The 21,656-nt window shown below is 37.6% G+C and overlaps 1 protein-coding gene across 12 annotated transcripts in view; it reads left to right on the top strand.

Annotated features, from left to right (window-relative positions):
* GHR (growth hormone receptor) overlaps positions 1–20,838 on the top strand; it is a 302,031-nt gene extending 281,193 nt beyond the window's left edge. For 11 of the 12 annotated variants that reach the window (XM_053591481.1, XM_053591537.1, XM_053591489.1 and 8 more), the window contains 5 exons: positions 2,390–2,568; positions 6,486–6,651; positions 9,315–9,405; positions 16,903–16,972; positions 17,821–20,838. In XM_053591481.1, the coding sequence (XP_053447456.1) occupies positions 2,390–2,568; positions 6,486–6,651; positions 9,315–9,405; positions 16,903–16,972; positions 17,821–18,789 (1,475 nt within the window). In that variant the 3' untranslated portion in view covers positions 18,790–20,838. Of the gene's footprint in view, positions 1–2,389; positions 2,569–6,485; positions 6,652–9,314; positions 9,406–16,902; positions 16,973–17,794 lie in introns of all 12 variants that reach the window. The other variant, XM_053591555.1, reaches the window with a different exon arrangement.
* The last annotated feature ends 818 nt before the right edge of the window (positions 20,839–21,656 follow it).

Here is a 21,656-nt window from a genome sequence, read left to right as displayed (position 1 = left end):
AGTCAAATCTATAGGAACTTTTATACTATGGTGTAAATGACTTTCACTTGGAGTGAGGTAGGAGACCTTGGGAGAATTTTGGGTGATGAATGATATGATCTAACTTAGGTATTAGGATCATCACTTTATCGTAGACAGTATAGGAAACAGACTAGAGGGGGACAAAGACGACCGAAGGGGAAAACAATGAGGAGGTGAGTGCAGGAGGAGGGGTGAATGTGACAACGGCCAGGACAGACCACAGCAGCGCAGGGGGTGGGAAGGGGCTGGACTGTGGAAATGCTTTGAAAATACAGCTGATGGAATGTGAGGTGGTGAAGATGAGTCAAGGAAGAGTTCTGTGCTTTTTATCCTGAGCAACTAGAGAAATAGAGTCCCCATTAAGAGAGATGAAGAACAAGAAAGAGCAGTTTTGGAAAAGGAAGACCAGGGGCTTCTTAGGAGTCATGTTAAGTTCCAAATACTTTTCAGATGTCTCACAGGAATTTTCAAGTATGGATAGATGTATGTTTGGAGGTTATACATGGAAGTGATATATGTGCCTATATGGTGGTACCAAGTCCAAAATCCTCTCTTTAAAGTGGAAAAGGCAATTTTTAAGATGCAACATCAGTAATAAATTTTAGAAAGTCTTCTACCTAAAACATTTTTATATTTTGGTCACTTAAAGGGTTAAGGTTCAAATATTAGGATTCCTCAAACCCCAACAGCTCCAGAAAGTCTGAATTATTACTGCATTACTGCCATTATGTGGGCATGTGTTGTTTGGCCATATTGCCTAACCTTCCAATTTAATTTTCAAAATGTAATCATGATTAGTCAAATTTGGACTCCATTTTTTAAAAAGTAGTGTCTGTGGCTCAAAGGAGTAGGGCGCCAGCCCCATATGCTGTAGGTGGCAGATTCAAACCCAGCCCTGGCCAAAAACCGCAAAAAAAAGTATTGTCTGCTCCACTGTGGCAAATAGCATGCTCCTCCACCATAAAGTCTGTTTTCACTCAGGGTGAATTCAAGAGTTTTCTTCTTTGGTCACCAGATTTAACAGCCAATACGAAAGAGATCTTCATGGTGTATGTCAGTCCCCAGACCTTTGCAACACCCTAGGTGACCTTCTTCATATAGCATGGCAAAAAAAGAAAATAAATTTTCTTCTATATCTACAAATGATTTTTAAAACCCTCAATAACAAGACCTAAGTAACAATAACGGAATCTACATCTTTCCTGATCAGCCTGGTCTTTAAGGTCTTAGGAAGCAGAATGCAACAGATTCACCTGAGAATGCAGAAGACATCAATGAAAACTGAGAAAAATGTTATTTCAGGCTTGGCGCCTGTGGCTCAAGCAGCTAAGGCGCCAGCCACATACACCTGAATTGGCAGGTTTGAATCCAGCCCGGGCCTGCCAAACAATAATGATGGCTACAACCAAAAAAACATAGCCGGGCGTCATGGTGGGCACCTGTAGTCCCAGCTACTTGGGAGCCGGAGGCAGGAGAATTGCTTGAGCCCAGGAGTTGGAGGTTGCTGTGAGCTGTGATGACACAGCACTCTATCCAAGGGAACAGCTTGAGGCTCTGTCTCAAAAAAAAAAAATGTTATTTCAAATTGTTCACATGGCAGTTAAGCAAAAGACAGAAAACACTGAATCCTCACCATTTACGGGAGTAAAATATTCAATGCCTTCCTTCTTATGTCTTAAGAAATGATCACATGTAGCTGGGATGACCATGATGCAGAGGAGCATTAGCAGAGCATGCTGAAAAACTTTACGAGTAATAACACAGATGTGAGGAAGATGAGGTCTCTGTCCCAGGCCATACACAGTTTGGAAGAAAAATATTCCTCTACCCCTAATTCAAAGCATGTGCCTACATATTATAGATCTTTTTGACTCTGTTCCTATAGTTTCAAGTGAAAATGAATTCCTTTGCCAAAACCCCGAAGCAGTAATGCTATCAGAGCTAAAATAAGAACCATCAGAGCAAAAAGAAATAAAGGATGGTCTCTATCACCTTGCATGTGCATGATCTCATCTAATCTTGGAAACAAAGCAGAGTTGGGCCTGGTTAATCACGGTTGGGCTTGGTTATACTTGGGTAGGAGAAATGTAAAACGGGGCAGATGTTAAAAAAAAAAAAAGTTAGCAATCAGATTTTTTTATTTAAATAAGAATTTTTGTAGGGAATTTTTAAAAAATTTAAAATGGATCATTTTTAAGTTAAAAATGGTGCTCTCTATAAAGTGAGTATTATACAAATGGGAATACTGGAAGAATTAAGAGTGTGAACAACCAAAATGTATGACATAATTTGATCTTTTCAGAAGAAACCGCTTCATTAATATCAAGTTTTGTCTCCTGGTATGCTAATTCTCTGTTGAATTGCACAGTGCAACCAGATCCACCCGTTGGCCTAAACTGGACTTTACTGAACATCAGTTTAACTGGGATTCATGCAGATATCCAAGTAAGATGGGAACCACCACCCAATGCGGATGTTCAAAAAGGATGGATAGTTCTGGAGTATGAATTACAATACAAAGAAGTAAATGAAACTCAGTGGAAAATGGTAAGATATCAGTACCTCTTACACTGTGACTTTTTTTTTCAACAACCCTTCTCTCATTTATAACTAGACTTCCTTTTGACCCAATACCAAATGCCCATGCTCCCTAATTTCTTATTTGAAAGAAATTGATCACATTAATAAAATATCATTTTGATATTCTCTAAGATGGGAGATGCTCATGTAGAAGCCTGTGGAAGGAAGAGAACACGATTTCTCCAGTCATTCTTGTTGTCTAGTTTAACTTCAGAGCCAAACTATAGACTAGCCACTTAGCTATCTTTTGGGATGTGACTAAACATGGAAAGGGTTATGATCAAGGTCAGGAGTGGACCATGGTCAAATATTTTCCCATGATTTTAGATGCTGTTTCTCAAAAGACTTCCCCATTAAAATGAGTCCATAAATGTCTACAGATGGGAGCTGGAGGGAGACAACTTATCCATTAGAGGTGTCAGAAAGATATTTTTTTACATACCTCTGAGAAGAATCTAGCTAAGGGGTTCTTACGGAGGCAAGCAGAGAGCATAGTAGTGGTTGACCTTTGAACCCCTTATTTCCTTACAAAGCATATGGGTACTCAGTACTTAGATAAATTCCACATGGCACGTAACAAGAAGAAAAACAGGATTATCATGCTGCTCCCAATATAACTAATTCTAAATCTGTCTGACCACAGTCACAGCCCTGGCCAACCCAAGTGGTTTCTGGCCAGTTGTCAGGTTGTGCCCAGCAGCCTGGCACTGCTTACTCCCAGAATTTTAAGACACCAAGCCCTGTCCATTCAGTGAACCACTGAAAAAGAAGCCAATTTTGTCATTAGAGGAAAGTTAAGTTTGGAACAGCTTTGAACAGTTACAATCCTGGGCTTTGAGGTTCTGTTTTCAGAATCATTTTAATTTAGATATCTCTTCTTCAACTTGGTACAAAAGAAGCCTGGTTAAATGCTAAATCAAACAAGACTTTCTAAATCTGTGCCACAATCAAACAGTTGTTCAGCAACCCGTATTGAAGTAACTAAGTATGTGCTCAAGGCGCTGAGCTTGGTAGCTGGGGCAGCAGTTCTCAAAGTCCACAGGATCCATGGACCCCTGTGGCTTCCTAACACCCCAGGAATCCACAAAGTCGATATTATTTTCACAATACACTAAAATGTTATTTCCATTTTTCGCTGTGTTGCCATTTACATTGATGATACGATAGCAATGCTGGCACCTTAGTATGAATCAAGGCAGTATTACCAAACTTTACCAACAGCCATTATATTCTTCACCACTATGTGTTCACAGCAAAGGGAAGGAACCAGTTTCACATGTGAATATGCTTGATGAAGCTATAAAAATTATTAATTTTGTTAAATCTTAACCTTTGAGTACATGGCTTATTAATATTCTGCCTGTGTGGCACATGGGAAATACACATAAAGAATTTTTACATACCGAGGTACTCATGCTTACCTTGAAGTAAAGCACTTAAAAGACTGAGTTGCCAGGTGAACTAGCTGCTTTTTTTTGCATGGAACACAATTTTTATTTGAAAGAACAACTGAGAAAGTGATAGATGGTTACTCATGTTTGAGATGGCAAATACTTCTCAAAAAAGAATGAAGTGATCTTGTCACTTCAAGAAAAACAACTGACAGCATTTGTTGCCAATGAAAAAATTTGACCTTTCAAGGGAAAATTAGAATGTTGGAAAGCTTATATCTGCAACTGTAAGATTGGTAGTTTTGCGGTATTTGGAGACTTTTCTTGAAGAGAGTGATAGTGATATTAATGAAATTAACTTTTTATTGTATTATGTAATAAAATATGTGAACTTTAGAAAATCTGCATAACTCCATAAACCAGTATTTTCCAAATAACCAATACATGATGTAACCAAAATCAGGCATGGAGAAATGATCTGTTCGAAGTAGTAGATGGAATGTGATCAATAAGAATATTATAAGTGTATACATGATCTTTTTTTTTTAACTTAAGTATATTTGTTACCACCTTTTTTAAGTAGATTGTGACTTGGGCACTACATTTCCATTCACAAGCCTCACTTTTCAGATAGCTTTACAACACACATGTACATGATCTTTTGAAATATGGATTCATTGTGGAATATCTCAGTTGAACTAATTAACATATGCATTACCCTACATTCTTATCACTTTTTGTCTCGAGAACATTAAAATCTACTCTCTTAGAGGTGTTCAAAATACAATACATAGTTATTAACTTTAGTTACCATACCCTACAATAGATTTCTTAAATATATCCCTCCTATCTAACTGAAATTTTTTATTCTTTCATCCCTCTCTCCCCAGCCTCTAGTAACCACCATTCTACTCTCTACTTCCTTGAGTTTAACTTTTTTGGATTCCACATATAAGTAAGATCATGTGATATTTGTCCTTCTGTTCCTAGCTTATTTCACCTGATCTCTTGTCCTCTAGCTTCTTCCATGTTGTCACAAATTACAGGACTTCTTCTTTGTTAAGAGTTATGGTATCCATTGTGATATACATATATATATAATTTTCTTTATCTACTTATCCATTAATAGATACTTAGGTTGATTCCATATATTGGCTGTTGCAAATGATGCCGCAATGAACATGGAGTACAGATATTTCTTCCATATGCTGATTTTCTTTCCTTTGAATATATACCTAGTGGTAGAATAACATCACCGATCATTGACAGTTCTATTTTTAATATTTTGAGGAAGCTCTTACTATTTTCTATAAAGCCTATACTAATTTATAATCCCACCAATAGTATGCAAGAGTTTCTTTTTCTTGACATTCTTACCAAAACGTATGTCTTTTTTTCTTTTAATAGCCACCCTAACAACTCTGTGCACACAGTTGCCCACTATGAGGTGATATCTCCTTGCAGTTTTAATTTGCATTTCTCTATGATCAGAGATGTCAAGTATTTTTCAGATATCTGTTTGCCATGTATACAAGGTCTGACAATTAAGTTTTGAACTCATCCTAAAGAAAGTGCTGCATCCCTCATTGCTGACTATCACTACAGTCACCTTCAGAGTCCTCCCCTTGGGAAGCTGTGCACCAATGCCAGCACCTAGTCCACCCGTCAAAGCAATTGTAGAACTCTTTTTCTGGAACGTCTATCAGCCCTGGGGTCCTACAGCACACAAAAACACACAACAATGAACACCACTCAGCAAGACACCACATGTCAACATGAACACAACTGTGAGACACTGACATCCCAAGGTTATGAAACCTTCCTGAGCTGTTTGTACAGTGCTGACAACGTAGGCGCACAGTGGCAAATTCGTGAACTTAATTGTCAGACTTCATTTGTCTTCTTTTGAGAAATGTTTATTCAGGTCCTTTGCCCATTTTTTAATTGGATTATTTGTTTCCTTGCCATTGAATTGTTTGATTTCCTTTTGTATTTTGTACGTTAACCCTTTGCCAGATGTATGATTTGCAAAGATTTTCTCCTATTCTATAGATTGTCTCTTCACTGTGTTTTTCCTTTGCTGTGCAAAAAGCTTTTCAGTTTGATAAAATCCCATTTGTCTGTCTATCTTTAGTTTTGTTGCCTGTGCTTTGGTGTCATATCTGAAAAATCATTGTCCATACCAATGTCAAGGAGCTTTCCCCCTGTGGTTTCTTTAGTAGCTGTACAGTTTCACACTTCATATCTGTCTTCAATCTGTCTTTGAGTATATTTTTGTGTGTGGTATAAGATAAAGATCTAATTTCATTCTTCTGAATATGTAATAATTTGCCTCAATCTTGCTGTAAATAGCAAACTCTCTTCAATGCATTTTAAAATATGACTCACTTTATAGAAATCCATTCTGAATCCAAGTGGAGGAATACCCATAGAGTTTATTTCATTGAGTTGTTGAATCAGTAGCCAATAAGCTTTTATATTTTGTCTTGAAAGATGGACCCTGTGTTGTCAACATCAGTTCCAGTATACTCGTTGAGACTGGATAAAGAGTATGAAGTGCGTGTGAGATCCAGACAACGAAACTCTGAAAAATATGGCGAGTTCAGTGAGGTGCTTTATGTAACACTTCCTCAAATGAGCCCGTTTGCATGTGAAGAAGGTAAAAATATAAAAGATTAAAATAGCAGCTAACATGGCTTTTGTCAATATAAAAGTTGATACATCCCTATACTCTCAGCATGTTGTCCGGATCAAAATGTTAACATCAAATACCAGGGTGAGAAACATCAAGCTCACTGTTTGTTAACAGATATTATCCATTGCAAAAGCAGAAGCAGAGTTTAGTTTCCAAATTATTTAATTCAGGAAAACTCTTGGAAGTTTAGAGATGGGAAAATGGTGGTTATCTCTGGATGGTGGGATTTCAGGTAACGCTGTTCTTTTTATATTTCTATATTTCTAAAATTTTCTACAATGAGTGTGTTTTGATTGTCTACTAAGAAAAACGTGTTTTTCAAATGGCCAGGGGGGAAAGTTTATATTTCTATGAGTGGATGTACATGTGACATTTGAGAAAAGTCTAAGATTGAGTCAGCATAGGTAGTCAAAGACCAGTGCTCAAAACAAATAAGGTTTTTGAAAATGGAGAAGTGGGGCTTTTACCTAGAGGAAGGCCTAAGGGGTGATGTCAGGCTCAAAGGTGACATGGAGCATTTGAAGACCCCATGTAGGAAAACCACAAAGAGAATTAAAGTCTGTAAAAATGAGACCTATGACTTCAGAATAAAAGAATTTTAAAAGTTTTAGATACAGAAATAAAGAAGGCTGATTAATAACGAGCAGTTAATTTGTAGTGTAATCACTCTCAAATGGGAATTGGCTGTAGCCCATCCTCATTGAAAACAGAAAGTTGGCAGGGCGGTATGAAGAGCTGAGGTTTGTTAATAAAATGATCACAGGCTACAGAGAAATTAAATTTACATTTCTGCATTTACTATACAGGTAGAAGAACCTCATAATACTAAATAGCACGGAGGTGAAAATTTCTATCATATCATTTTTTTCTATGCTCAAGATAACTGACTTCTTGTTTCCAAACTATTTAATACAATACAATTTTGGTTTAAAAAGTACAACTTCCCCATGCTTAGTATGGTGGCATTTAATTCACTTAACATAGATTCTTTTCAAACTTACTTTCCTTTCCAGGTTAAAAAAATAAAACAGCAGCTGTAGCTTTTTGTTATTTTCCTGAAAATATTGTTGGTATTAAGTTATAGATACCACAAAATACAGAACAGCATTCTCTTTCCTGCTAATTTTTTTTAAATGCCCATAATATCTCCCTAGGGGATTATAATAATTTATTAAATGAGAAAAGACAATTACAGCATAAAAGCTTATTTAAAAAAAAAAAAACAATATAAAGGTGAATCCCACCTGTCTTTTTTTAGTAAAAAATGGTTAGCCTCCATGAAAGCTATAACCCAGTTACAACCTAAGAATAGGGGGAAGGGGGAAAGGGAGGGGAGGGAGCGGGAAGGTAGGTAGAGGGAAAGAGATTGGTGGGATTACACCAGCCGTGCATCTTACAAGGGTATATGTGAAACTTGGTAAATATGGAATGTAAGTGTCTTGGCACAGTAACTGAGAGAATGCCGAAGGCTATGTTAACCAGTGTGATGAAAGTGTGTCAAACGGTCTGTGAAGCTGGTGAATGATGCCCCATGATCATATCAATGTACACAGCTATGATTTAATAAAAAAAAAAATGGCTAGCCTCTGCCACTGTGGTAAGAATATTGGTAACAAACTTCAAGGTAGCTTGGAGGTACTTATTCTTAAAGGAATGAAGAAGTTTTATAGATTCCTCCAAGTCTGATACAGAGTATACCAAAACCTGAAGATGGGAGTCTCAGTGGTGATCTTTCTGTCATAGGAGATATATACGTATGTTATTAATTTAGTAATTTAATTTATAAATGTACATTTAAAGCTATAAAATATATGTTCCACATTTCTAAGAAGTTTCTGTCATGATTCATAAATAAAAAATCTACTCCTAATCTTTTGAAGACCTCCTTAATCTGAAGTCTAAAATATATTACTGCATAGCCAGGCACCATGACTCATGCCTGTAATCCCAGCACTCTGGGAGGCCAAAGTGGGTGGATTGCCTGAGTTCAGGAATTTGAGACCAGCCTGAGCAGGAGTGAGAATCTATCTCTACTAAAAATAGAAAAACTAGCTGCATGTGGTGGTAGGTGCCTGTACTCCCAGCTGCTCAGAAGGCTAAGGCAAGAGGATTTATTAAGCCCAAGAGTTTGGTTGCTGTGAGCTGTGACTCCATGGTACTCTACTGAGGGCAACAAAGTGAGACTCTATCTCAAAAAAAAAAAAAAAATCACTACACTTAAAAAAAAAAAAAAAAACAGGGCATTATTTAAGTAGTATGTTAATGAGCAACACCATTTTCCTAGAATTAAAGCTTTCAATGATATTCCCTGGATACATAAGAGCTTAAAGTAGTTTATTTTGTTTTTGTTTTAAACATGCATTGTGTTTCAACTCTATGTTGTTTCCCCATTTTGAATTTTTATGTATAAATATGAAAGGATTTGAAAATTGGAAAGAAGTGTTCTTAGAATGGAAAAAAAACACTTAATTCATTGCATTTTGTTTCAGTAGTTATCCGGGGAAACCACTGTCTTTACTAGATGAATATAAATTAGGAAACATTTTTATGTGAAAAACAAAAGTGAAATGTAAATTTTGCTTCACCAATTCATAATTCTGTGAGTGAAATATTCTTCTGTGTTTCAGATTTCCAGTTTCCATGGTTCTTAATTATCATCTTTGGAATATTTGGGCTGATGGTCATGCTATTTGTATTCGGATTTTCTAAACAGCAAAGGTAGATATGAAATAGTTTTCTTTGTATGCTTCTGCCAGTTATCATGATTTCCATTTGTGTCTTGATATTTTCTTTCGCAAATTTTAATTAACCCAGAAACTTTTATCATCAGTTATACATTTACCATTTATAGAAAATTCAATTTCTGGGCGGCACCTGTGGCTCAGTGAGTAGGGCGCCGGCCCCATATACCGAGGGTGGTGGGTTCAAACCCAGCCTCGGCCGAACTGCAACAACAAAAAAATAGCCGGGCGTTGGGGCGGGCGCCTGTAGTCCCAGCTGCTCGGGAGGCTGAGGCAAGAGAATCACATAAGCCCAAGAGCTGGAGGTTGCTGTGAGCCGTGTGACGCCACGGCACTCTACCGAGGGCAGTAAAGTGAGACTCTGTCTCTACAAAAAAAAAAAAAAAAAAAAAAAAAAAAAAAGAAAATTCAATTTCTTGTGGTCATCATAGAGAATTTACAGGTTTAGGTTCTTTCTGGGAAGTTGTACAGGGCATTAAGAGGCTTAGGCTGTGACTAAGCATGCCTTGTGATATACACCTTTCTATCCAAGTCCTCAACAAGTTTACTCGTTCATTCCCAGGAACCCAGGCTATGACTGAGCCTCTGACCAAGTCTGATGCCATCTTATATATAGGCAAATTTAAGTGGCAAAGTAAAGGTACTTAGATAATTCAAATAAGACCTTTATATACTTTATATGATGGCAATTTCAAGCAAATTTGTGTTTTATTCAAAATATTTGGATATGTATAATTTTGTATTTCATCTATAATTGTAAGTACAGTTAAAATTATTTCTATGTTTGAAGAGACTCAATTCTACATTCTCATGGAGCCAAAAGACTTGAGTTCTGGCGGCACCTGTGGCTGGGTAGGGTGTCAGCCCCATTTTCCAAGGGTGGCAGGTACAAACCCAGCCTCAGCCAAACTGCAACAACAACAACAAAAAAAAAAATAGCCAGGCGTTGTGGGCACCTGTAGTCCCAGCTACTCGGAAGGCTGAGGCAAGAGAATTGCAAAAGCTCAGGAGTTGGAGATTGCTGTGAGCTGTGATGCCACAGCACTCTATCAAAGGTGATAAAGTGAGACTCTGTCTCTAAAGAAAAAAAAAAAAAAGACCTGAGTTCCCACTTCTGGGAATAAGTTCCCAGTCTTATTTTCCCACGACTTTTTATCTTGCTGAGTTCTTTAGCCTCTTTGAGCCTCCATATTCCCTTGGGTAATATGAGGGTGTGGGTTATATGACCTTTACCTTTCTCTGTCTGTAGCTGTGGGATGCTATTATTTGTTTTTCTTTCTGAAAGAAACCCAGTATTCACTACAGGATATTTGTTATACACAATATAGAGAAAATGACAAATTGCCAATTTCTTATATTTAGGATTTTTTTAACCGTGGGTTAGTCTTGCTCCTTCTCTTAGAAGTAGAGTGACTAACTCTCCCAGGTTTCCTGAGACGCTCCTAGGGTTAGCAATGCAACCCCCGTGTCCCAGAAAATCCTTCATTTCCAAGGCAACCAAGAGTTGATTACCTTACCTAGAATTGAAAGCAAGTTCTGCAGCTGAAGCCAAGAGAACTTCCAAATATAACCTCCTATATATCCTCTATACGATATATTCGTATAGATCCCTCCAAAATGGGATCTATACGAATATATCGCAAAAGCTTATCATTTGTTTTTTAAAGTACTACAGCATTTGTAAACTTCAAAATAGTATTTCATTAGGAAGAAGAATTCTTAGAATGCTAGAATTCTAGAATGTCAAGTGTGCTAAAAGTCTGCAACTAAATGCAGAGTCATGTTCAGTAGAGTTTCACATCTTATTTTCTAATGTAAACAAACAGGAAAGCAAAATGCATTCTGCAGAATTTCATTTTCCACCTAACTTTCTAGCAACATTCCTATTTTACAAAAACAGCTGTTAGTCATCACGATAGCACCATTTTCAGTTGTTTGGTGAAAATAAATAAATAAATAAGAGTATATTTTTAGAATTTTAACTAATTTCCGTATTTAATTAATACCAATAACAAAAGTGCCAAATTATTCTTTTGATTGATTTGAATTCATTAATCTATACAGTTGGTGGGATAATTTATACATAACTTCAAAAATGAACCCACCACATATGTAAAGTAATTTGCTATCAATTTCAAGTCATTGTGAAGGCCAAGTTAATTTATTATGTTGTTTAATTAGCTAGCAGTATTTGGAAGAAAAATATCCTTTTGTCAAGAAATAAGATTTCAAAGAAAATATATTAATTCTTTTTCTAAAAAGGTAGTTTTTATCTTTTTTTTAATTTCCATAGATTTAGGGCTACAAGTGATTTTTGATTACATGAATGAATTGTATGGCAGTGCAGTCTGGATTTTTAGTGTACCCATCACCCAAAAAGTGTCCATTGCACCTGACAGGGAGTTTATCTCCCTTCACTCTCCTCTCATCCTCCCCATTTCTGACTCTCCAGTATCCATTGCAACATACACTATTTGGTTTTCCATTCCTGCTTTATTCACTTGGGATAATTGCCTGTGTTTCATCCAAGATATTCTTTCACCTTTTGGTATGGCTGAGTAGTATTCCATGGTGTATAGAAACCACATTTTCTTTGTTCACTCCTCAGTTGATGGACACTTAGGTTACTTTCATACCTTTGCCATCGTGAATTGTGCTGCAGTAAACATACCCTTGCAGGTGTCTTTTAGATATAATGACTTCTTTTCCTAAAAGAATGTTTTTTTTATGAATAATGAACTTTAACTTAATGATTTACCAAAACCATCAAATTGTAAAATGTATTTGAAATCTTTATTTTACTCTCAATTTCCTGGCTAAATTGTATTCTTCGTAGAAAGAATTAAATCTTCTTTCATCAGCCTATTGGAAACCCTTACTATTATCTAAATTTGCATGTTCTACTGAAAGTAGAAAAAAATAATTGTCAGCCAGTATAAAGAAAACATGTAATTATAGCAATTAAAATGATACTCCAAAGAATAAATTGCTTATACTGCATGTCAGTCTTCCCTAGAAATCTAGAATCATAAAGGGCCTTAGGTTCTACATGTCTTTTAAGTTTTGTGAGCTCACAATTCATTGTCCAAGCCACTTGACCCTGTCTTGAACTAGATAATTAAGAGTCAATTCTAGAAAAATATACAGCGTAGCTTTAAAGTTCATGTGCAATTTAAAATTGCACACAAACTTTTTGGCCACCATGTATAATATGTAGGCAGTCTCCAGGTTATGGACAACCCAACTTGTGGCATTCTGTAGTTACACATTGGCTCCCAATGCTCCCCAGTAAGATAATTTATAATTAAATGATTAAATGAATAATTTGGTAACTAGTTTGTTCCATGCATATAAACAAACCCATATGGCATAAGTGGTTCATGGACACAGCATCTTTATACTAGCAGCTAGTCTCATTGTCTGTATGGTCACTTAAGCACAGTACCCTGTTTCCCCGAAAATAAGACAGTGTCTTATTTTAAGATGTGCTCCCAAAGATGCGCTAGGTCTTATTTTCAGGGACGTCTTATCTTTCCTGTAAGTAGGTCTTCTTTTCGGAGGATGTCTTATTTTCGGGAAAACAGGGTATCACTTTTGTCTTAACTTTTTGATTTAATTTTGTGAGTTTGTGTTTACCCTTATGACCCCGCCTCCAAAGGAAAAGTTCACTGTATGTCCAGATGAGCCTGCAATGAAAAGAAAGATGATTACAATGGAAATGAAAGTAGAAATAATTAAGGGCTTGGATAAAGGCCAGACACCAGCATTCACTGGGAAAACATTGGGCTTCAGTTTCCAACTATTGTAATTACAAAGGATAAAGTAAGAATAATGGAATATGTGAAAAGCTGTGCTCCAATGAAAGCATCAATTATTACTAAGCAGCATAGTGGATTAATTATTGAAACAGAAAGATTACTATTGATTTGGTTAGATCAAATTAAGTATAACACCCCTACTAGCCTAGGATTGATACCTTAGGTGAGGACTAACCTTTAATATTCTATTTGAAATTTCTCCTATCTAAACTTTTTATATGAGTTTATTTTTATCCTGTTTGTTTGAATTAAAAGAAAGAGCACAATAATTTCTATAACTTATTACAGTATAGGGGACTATTATTATTATAACAGTATTACATTGTATTGTTATTACCACATACGAACCATGATAGTATTGTTATTATTATTACCATAAATGTGCTATTCATCAGAGATCTGAGTTATATACAAATCCAACCTAAAGACATTCTCAGAAACATCTGGTGCATAACCTGGGGACTGCCTATAATTTGTATTTAAATACAGAGTCACAACATAGTTTCATGACAGTAAAGTCACAAATATAGTTTCAAACCAGGGTATCTTTGCTCTATATTGGTTCCCATCATATAACCCACCCAGCCATAGAGTTATTACTAATGGAGGAAAGAAACAGCTGAACCAGTACAAAACAGAAGTTGCAAACTGAAAAAATTAAGACTGCAGATTCACGTTCTGTTATATTTTACTTAGTTTTGATTCTAGAGAAAAGATTTTGAAGTGTTTACAAAATACTTTTGTAAAATACTTTCGGTGCCCGTAGCACAGTGGTTACAGTGCCAGCCAAATACACTGAGGGTGGCAGGTTCAAACCCAGCCCAGGCCAGCTAAACAACAATGACAACTACAACAAAAAAATAGTCGGGTATTGTGGCAGGCACCTGTAGTCCCAGCTACTCGGGAGGCTGAGGCAAGAGAATCACGTAAGCCCAAGAGTTGAAGGTTGCTGTGAGCTGTGACGCCATGGCACTCTATCAAGGGCAACATAGTGAGACTCTGTCTCAACAACAACAAAAAAGTGTTTACAAAATAGAGAATTTTCACAGATTTCTGGATTATTTTTAAAAACTAAAGGACCTCATGAAATTGGACTGATGTTCCAGCAATGCAGTACATGTTGAAATGGAGAACCAGCTGTCCCTTTTGGGAAGGCCATACATTCTCCACTCACAGCTGTCATGCTATGTTATTTGCTTCTGTATTGCCAAATGCTTATTTCAAGTTTTCAAAAGCTTAAAAAAGATATAATAGAACCTGATCACAGGAAGCAAAAGCACCATCCTCGTACTTTCTAATGGCATAGCAATTGTCCTGCTTCATTCTTTTGCACGACTTGCTTGGGTCCTTTAGGTTTCCAGGTCTGCCCCTGTGGTGTGGAGTCTCTACAACTCCTAGCAAACCACTAACACGTGCCTACACGCATCATCCTCTTCAAAAAGGAGCGGTACACATCACAAAGTCAAACTTCAGCCGTTTGGGAATCTTTGCTTCCTGTGATCAGGTTCTGTTACATCATTTTTAAGCTTTTGAACATTTGAAATAAGCATTTAGCAATACAGAACCAAATAACACAGCATCATAGTCAAAGAGCCTGGGTTTTGGAGTCATGTTCTATAGGTTTGAGCCCCAACAGTGCCACATATTAGTGCAAAAATTGAGAGGGTTTCTTAATTCTCCAAATCTTTGCATAGATATCATCTGCCTTCATAATATCATCTGCCTCCCTAGTAGTTAGAAGTACTAAATGAAATATTTAGCGCAGGTGTCAACAAACTTATTTTATAAAAGAGTCAGTAAATTTGGAAGCATTTTCAGCCAGACAGTCTTGGTCACAGCTCCTCAATTCTGCCACTGTGGTAGAAAACAGCCATAGACAATATATAAATGAATGTAGATGTCTGTGTCCCCAGAAAATTTCATCTATAAAGTAAGTGGCAGGCCAGATTTGACCCACACGCCATAATCTGCTGACCCATTGTTGAGTACAATGTATATCCCACAGTGTCTCATTTATCAGAAGCATTCAAAAATAATGGCAGTTATTATTAATAATTTGAATTATTTATTTCTATACGTGCTATTCATCAATAACAGTTTGCTTTAACATTGAGTAAGTACAATTGAGGTGATCATATTTAGCTTATTCCTTGGATTAGGTAAAATGACAAGTACCAATAGTCAGAGAATGCATTGCTTATCGAATAGACTGTCCATTCACGCTGAGTGGAAAATATCAACTGATATCCAAAAATCAGGTCACCATCTCTGTCCAACAGTGGCATCTCTAAACACTTAGATGATTTTTTTTTTTTTTGCAGTTTTTGGCCAGGGCTGGGTTTGAACCTGCCACCTTCGACATATGGGGCTGGCACCCTACTCTTTTGAGCCACAGGCACCACCCTTTTTTTTTTTTAAGACAGAGTCTCAAGCTGTCACCCTGGGTAGAGTCCCGTGGCATCACAGCTCACAGCAACCTCCAATTCCTGGGCTCAAGCAATTCTCCAGCCTCCGCCTCCCAAGTAGCTGGGACTACAGGCACCCACCACAATGCCCGGCTATTTTTTGGTTGCAGCTGTCATTGTTGTTCAGTGGCCCCAGGCTGGATTCTAACCTGCAGCTCAGGTGTATGTGGCTGGCGCCTTAGCTGCTTGAGCCACAGGTGCTGAGCCCACTTAGACAATTTTTATTTTAAAAATGAAATGAGCTGGTTGAAATGGATCATCTCTGAGCTTTTTTTTTTTTTTCCAGATTTACAATGCAGATTTTAAAACATAAACGCCAGTAACACTAATTAACAAAATAAATGATTTGTTCAGGTTTATTCATGAAGTTTATTGAGCACCTTCCCTGGGCCAGGAATTATGCCAGTGCTGGGAATACAAGAGGGCACACAAAAGGCAGGATAGAGATTGAAATGAGTTGTGACCAAAAATAGTAGTAAATATTTGGAACAGAAAATGTAAACACATCATAGAATTCTGCATATAAATCTGGGCTGATTAAAGATAGTTCAAATTAGTCATGTCACATCCAAAATGACCCCTGAAGTAACATTCTGGTTCATGAGGTCATCTTGGATAGTGTTAGAGTCCTGTGAACTGTGTAGCACTAATTCATCCCAGTCTACCCTTTCTCAAGAGCACAACTGAATTTAGGCTCCATGGGGATTGGCCCTTCCTTCCTTCCTTCCTCATTAAAACTCCCTTCCTTATAACTGACATGGAAATTGTCTTCAGAGAGAATTAAATCTCTCACTCCCAAGTACTAAAGTTGGCTGTCAATAAACTGCATTAAAAAAAAAAAAAAGATGAGCGGCACCTGTGGCTCAAAGGAGTAGGGCACCGGCCCCATATGCCAGAGGTGGCAGGTTCAAACCCAGCCCTGGCCAAAAACTGGAAAAAAAAAAAAAAAAAGATTACAGGAAAACATTTTATTTAACTGCACTTCACCAGAGGGCTTTTTTGTTACTCTTTTTCTTCCACAGTTGTTCTTTATTGTTTACTGTTTAATATTTTCCTTCTCTTTCTCATCTTCTAATTCTATAAAGTAGCAGAATAGCTGGATTAAGTAATAGTATTTTATTTCTTTCTTTTTAAATACGAGAGTATGTAACTTTTAAGATACATCAAACCAAAATTTTATTTGTTTTCAAGGATTAAGATGCTGATTCTACCCCCAGTTCCAGTTCCAAAGATTAAAGGCATCGATCCGGATCTTCTCAAGGTAATTAATAAGTCTATTTAAATTTTAGATAGCACAAAGTGACACCTGAAGAATACTGTTACATAATTGAATGTTATTTGCAAGCTGTATATATCACATTTAATTTTTTTGTCCCCCATATCCTGGAGAAATTTTTTTTAAAAAATATTACACCTTGGGCAGCTCACTGAGTAGGGCACCAGCCCCATATACCGAGGGTGGCAGGTTCAAACCCGGCCCTGGCCAAACTGCAACAAAAAATAAAAATAGCCGGGCACTGTGGCAGGCACCTAGTCCCAGCTGCTTGGGAAGCTGAGGCAAGAGAATCGCATGAGTCCAAGAGCTGGAGGTTTCTGTGAGCCGTGATGCCGCAGCACTCTACTAAGTGCAATAAAGTGAGACTCCGTCTCTACAAAAAAAAAAAAATTACACTTCCTCCCAGGCATGGTGGCTCACACCTGGATGGCCAAGACAGGTGAATCAGGAGTTTGAGACCAGCCTGAGCGAGACTGAAATCCTGTCTTTACTAAAAATAGAAAAACTAGCTGGGTGTGGTGGTATATAGATGTAGTACCAGCTACTCAGGAGGCTGAGGCAAGAGGATCGCTTGATCCCAAAAGTTTGAGGCTGCTGTGAGCTATGACGCCATGGCTCTCTACCAGGACAACAGATTGAGATTCTGTCTCAAAAAAGAAAATCATCTCTTAAAACTATGAAATGTATATATTTTAAAATTCTGCACTAATTTACTTTTTCTTATTGCATGTTCTTGTTACTATTGTTCTTACCGTAACCATAATTAATCTGTGAGTGTTATTTGCAAAATCACTTAATGATTCATAGGTCTTCATATTCTTTCTATTTTCTAGGAAGGAAAATTAGAGGAGGTGAACACAATCTTAGCCATTCATGATAACTATAAACCTGAATTCTACAATGATGATTCTTGGGTGGAATTTATTGAGCTAGACATTGATGACCCCGATGAAAAGACTGAAGGCTCAGACACAGACAGACTTCTAAGCAGTGACCATCAGAAATCACTTAATATCCTAGGGGCAAAGGATGATGACTCTGGACGTACCAGCTGTTATGAACCTGACATCCTAGAGACTGATTTCAGTGCCATTGACGTGTGTGACGGTACCTCAGAGGTTGCTCAGCCACAGAGATTAAAAGGGGAAGCAGATCTTGTGTGCCTTGACCAGAAGAATCAAAATAACTCACCTTACCCTGACACTTCCCCTGCCACTCAGCAGCCCAGTGTTGTCCTAGCAGACGAAAGCAAACCACGCCCATGTCTTGTTGGAAATGAGACAACTCATCAAGCTGCCCATGCTCAGCTAAGCAATCCAAGTTCACTGGCAAACATTGACTTTTATGCCCAGGTGAGCGACATTACACCAGCAGGGAGTGTGGTCCTTTCTCCGGGCCAAAAGAATAAGGCAGGGATATCCCAATGCGACACGCATCCAGAAGTGATCTCACTCTGCCAAGCCAACTTCATCATGGACAGCGCCTACTTCTGCGAAGCAGATGCCAAAAAATGCATCGCTGTGGCCCCTCACATGGAGGTCCAATCACACATAGAGCCAAACTTTAACCAGGAGGATATTTATATCACCACAGAAAGCCTTACCACTACTGCTGGGAGGTCTGGGACAGCAGAATGTGCTCCAGAGTCTGAGATGCCTGTCCCAGATTATACCTCCATTCATGTAGTACAGTCTCCACGGGGCCTCATACTCAATGCCACCGCCTTGCCCTTGCCTGAAAAAGAGTTTCTCTCATCTTGTGGCTACGTGAGCACAGACCAACTGAACAAAATCATGCCATAGCCTTTCTTGGATTTCCCAAGAGCTATGTATTTAATGGCAAAGAATCAGCTGGGGCACGAATGCTTAAACCAAATCAATCTTTAAACCTTTTGGGGTGGGGAGGGTGAAGTGTGGATCCTAAATGCCTTTTCCTGAAATGTTGAAACATGGTATTAAAAAGAAAAAATAAGAAGGATGTTTAATCGGATAGATATTCCTGTTGTGAATTGTAAATATTTTAAATAATTGTCTCAAAGACTGTTTAGTGGCAGTGATTGTCTTGTTCTTGTGAGTGTTAATTTTGTGATACTAAGCATTGAATGGCTATGTTTTTAATGTCTAGTAAATCATGCTTTTTGAAAAAGCGGAAAATCAGGTGGCTTTTGCAGTTCAGGAAAATTGAATGCAAATCACAGCACAGGCTAATTTGTTTCTTTTTTAAATAATCGGGAACTAAAATATAGGGAAGGAGGCAAAAATAGTTTGGATATGTAAAATATTTATTTTGACATAAAACTGATACAGATATTTTTAATGATTTAGACTTCAAGCATGGCTATTTTCTATGACACTAGACACTGTGTACTGTAGTTCAGTTTACCCATCTAAGGAATGTAGCAACTGCAGTCTAGAGCTGGTTTAAGGCTTTTGTCAATGCACCGAAAGAAAAACAAATGTTAGTTTTTTACAAGGCCCTTTTATACCTCTCCAAACTCAAACTCCTTAAACACAATTCTAAAGTGCTTGCAGTAACCTGCATTATTGGAACGTACTTATTGTGTCTTGTGTCTGAATTTTTAAACAAATATTTGTTAATTTAGAAAACTTTTAAATGTTTGCACATATCAACTGCCCATGAACCAAAAACAATGCAAAAGCAAAAAAACAAACAAACAAACTTCCTTCACCCAATTGTGGTTCATGCCAGAGAGCTACATGCTAAGAGAAGTGGAAGGGAAAGCTAGTTCATATTGACCTGGACGCTAAAGTGCTATGTTTGCTCATGGAGTGAGGATTTTAGTGCGTGTGCGTTATGAGAGATAAACTCTATAACCACTACAGTGGAATCTCTTCAAACCCAACTAGGTTTGATATCATAGTTACCTAAGAAGGGAATAAGGTGCAAGAAGAATTTTGTAAGTTGAAGCAAGTTGAATGAAGTTAACCAGGTAACAGAAGAAAGAGTTCGAAAAAGGAGTTTTTATTTTCCCACTTATAACCAGACATATATTCATTTTTCATGGTAATGAGGGACAGAAGAGACAAGGTTTTCAGCCCCCATAGATAACTCAAAATAACTTAAATCATTAACAGAAACTTTCTTTCTCATCAAAAGTTTTATAGGACTTATTTAAAGTATTAAAAGAAGGAATTTCTTCATTTTTTCATTTTCTGTCTAAAGCAGGCAGTCAGAAGAAAAAGAAGGCACCTGAGTAACTTATAAATTATTTTACAACCCCTTGATATCCTAAACATCATTCTTAGGAGCACTGGGATAGATCCCAAAAGATTTATGATACAGAGAAGAGGCTCATCTCACTGAACAATACTTCTCATTGTTTAAAAAAGCTTAAAACTTAGACATTAGCTTTAACTTAAATAGTATTTGCCATTTAGCTCAGACCTTTATAGGAAGCAAGCTTAATGGTTGATAATTTTAAATTCCCTCTTTCTTGTAGGAAGGACAATGAAAGGCTAGAATTGGGTCTTTAAAGTTCAATATGTTACTTTGTAATAGATGTTTAATACATTTTCTGCTATCTTGCTGCTATGGTTTTCTCCAAGAGCTACATCATTTAGTTTCATATAAAATATCATCAGTGTAGAACTGAATTCGATTTAAAGCTGTGTGTTTGAAAGAACCGTATTACTATTTCACAATAGGCTGACATTTCTATAGCCAAAAATAGCTAAATACCTCAATCAGTCTCAGAATGTCATTTTGGTACTTTGCTGGCCACACAAGCCATTATTCACTAGTATGACTAGTTGTGTCCTGCAGTTTATATTTAACTTTCTTTATGTCTATGGATTTTTTCCTTCAAAGTTTAATAAATTTATTTTCTTGGATTCCTGATGGTGTACTTCTATTGTTAAACAGCAACATGAAAAACGTCCTAAACCAGAACGTGTACTGTGAATTCTTCCTGTTTTAAGGGTAGATTGACACAATTGATTCGAACACATTGGCAACAGGTGTAGAGATTTTTTGTGCGGGTGCTGAAATTGAGAAAGGCAGAGGAGGCAGCTCCCTCCCTGTCTCTTTTAAGCAGACAAAAGCACAGCTCAGAAATATCCTGCTGGCTTCTCTGGAGTTTGCCTTCTCCTTAAGCTATGACTCCCCGTGTGTAGGCTCATAGGGAATCCTGTTGCAAGTATCACAGGAGTCGCATGACATGGGTGTGGAGCAGGGGAGAGATTGGGTGAGCATTGTCTTTAAGATACATTTCTAGGGCAGTGCCTGTGGCTCAAGGAGTAGGGCGCTGGTCCCATATGCCGGAGGTGGCGGGTTCAAACCCAGCCCCGGCCAAAAACCACAAAAAAAAAAAAAAAAAGATACATTTCTAGCTTGAGCGTGTTGCGTGGAAGAAGGAAAAGCAGCTCCTCTACCATTCACCCACTGGCACAAGTCAGTGTGTCAGATTAGCTACTTGTCATCACGGGAAGCAGATAGGAAGTCAGACCTGAAAGGGAGGCTTGCTGGGCAGGTTGTGTAGGAGCTTGAGAGAACAGTAAAGCATGGAGCATAGATTCCAGCTACAGGGGGCAGACTTTGGGGGTGGGGTGGGGGTGAGGTTGTTGTTGAACCACAGGTTCTATGCAAGCCCTGGGTCCTGAGATGTGGGAATCTGGTGATGGAATCAATAAACCCATTGAATAATTATTTA

The sequence above is a fragment of the Nycticebus coucang genome, chromosome 1 (genome assembly GCF_027406575.1).
Source record: "Nycticebus coucang isolate mNycCou1 chromosome 1, mNycCou1.pri, whole genome shotgun sequence".
In the NCBI taxonomy this organism is placed as follows: Eukaryota; Metazoa; Chordata; class Mammalia; order Primates; family Lorisidae; genus Nycticebus; species Nycticebus coucang.
The sequence above is the reverse complement of the archived record's forward strand: the minus strand, read 5'-3'. Positions and strand labels throughout refer to the sequence as shown.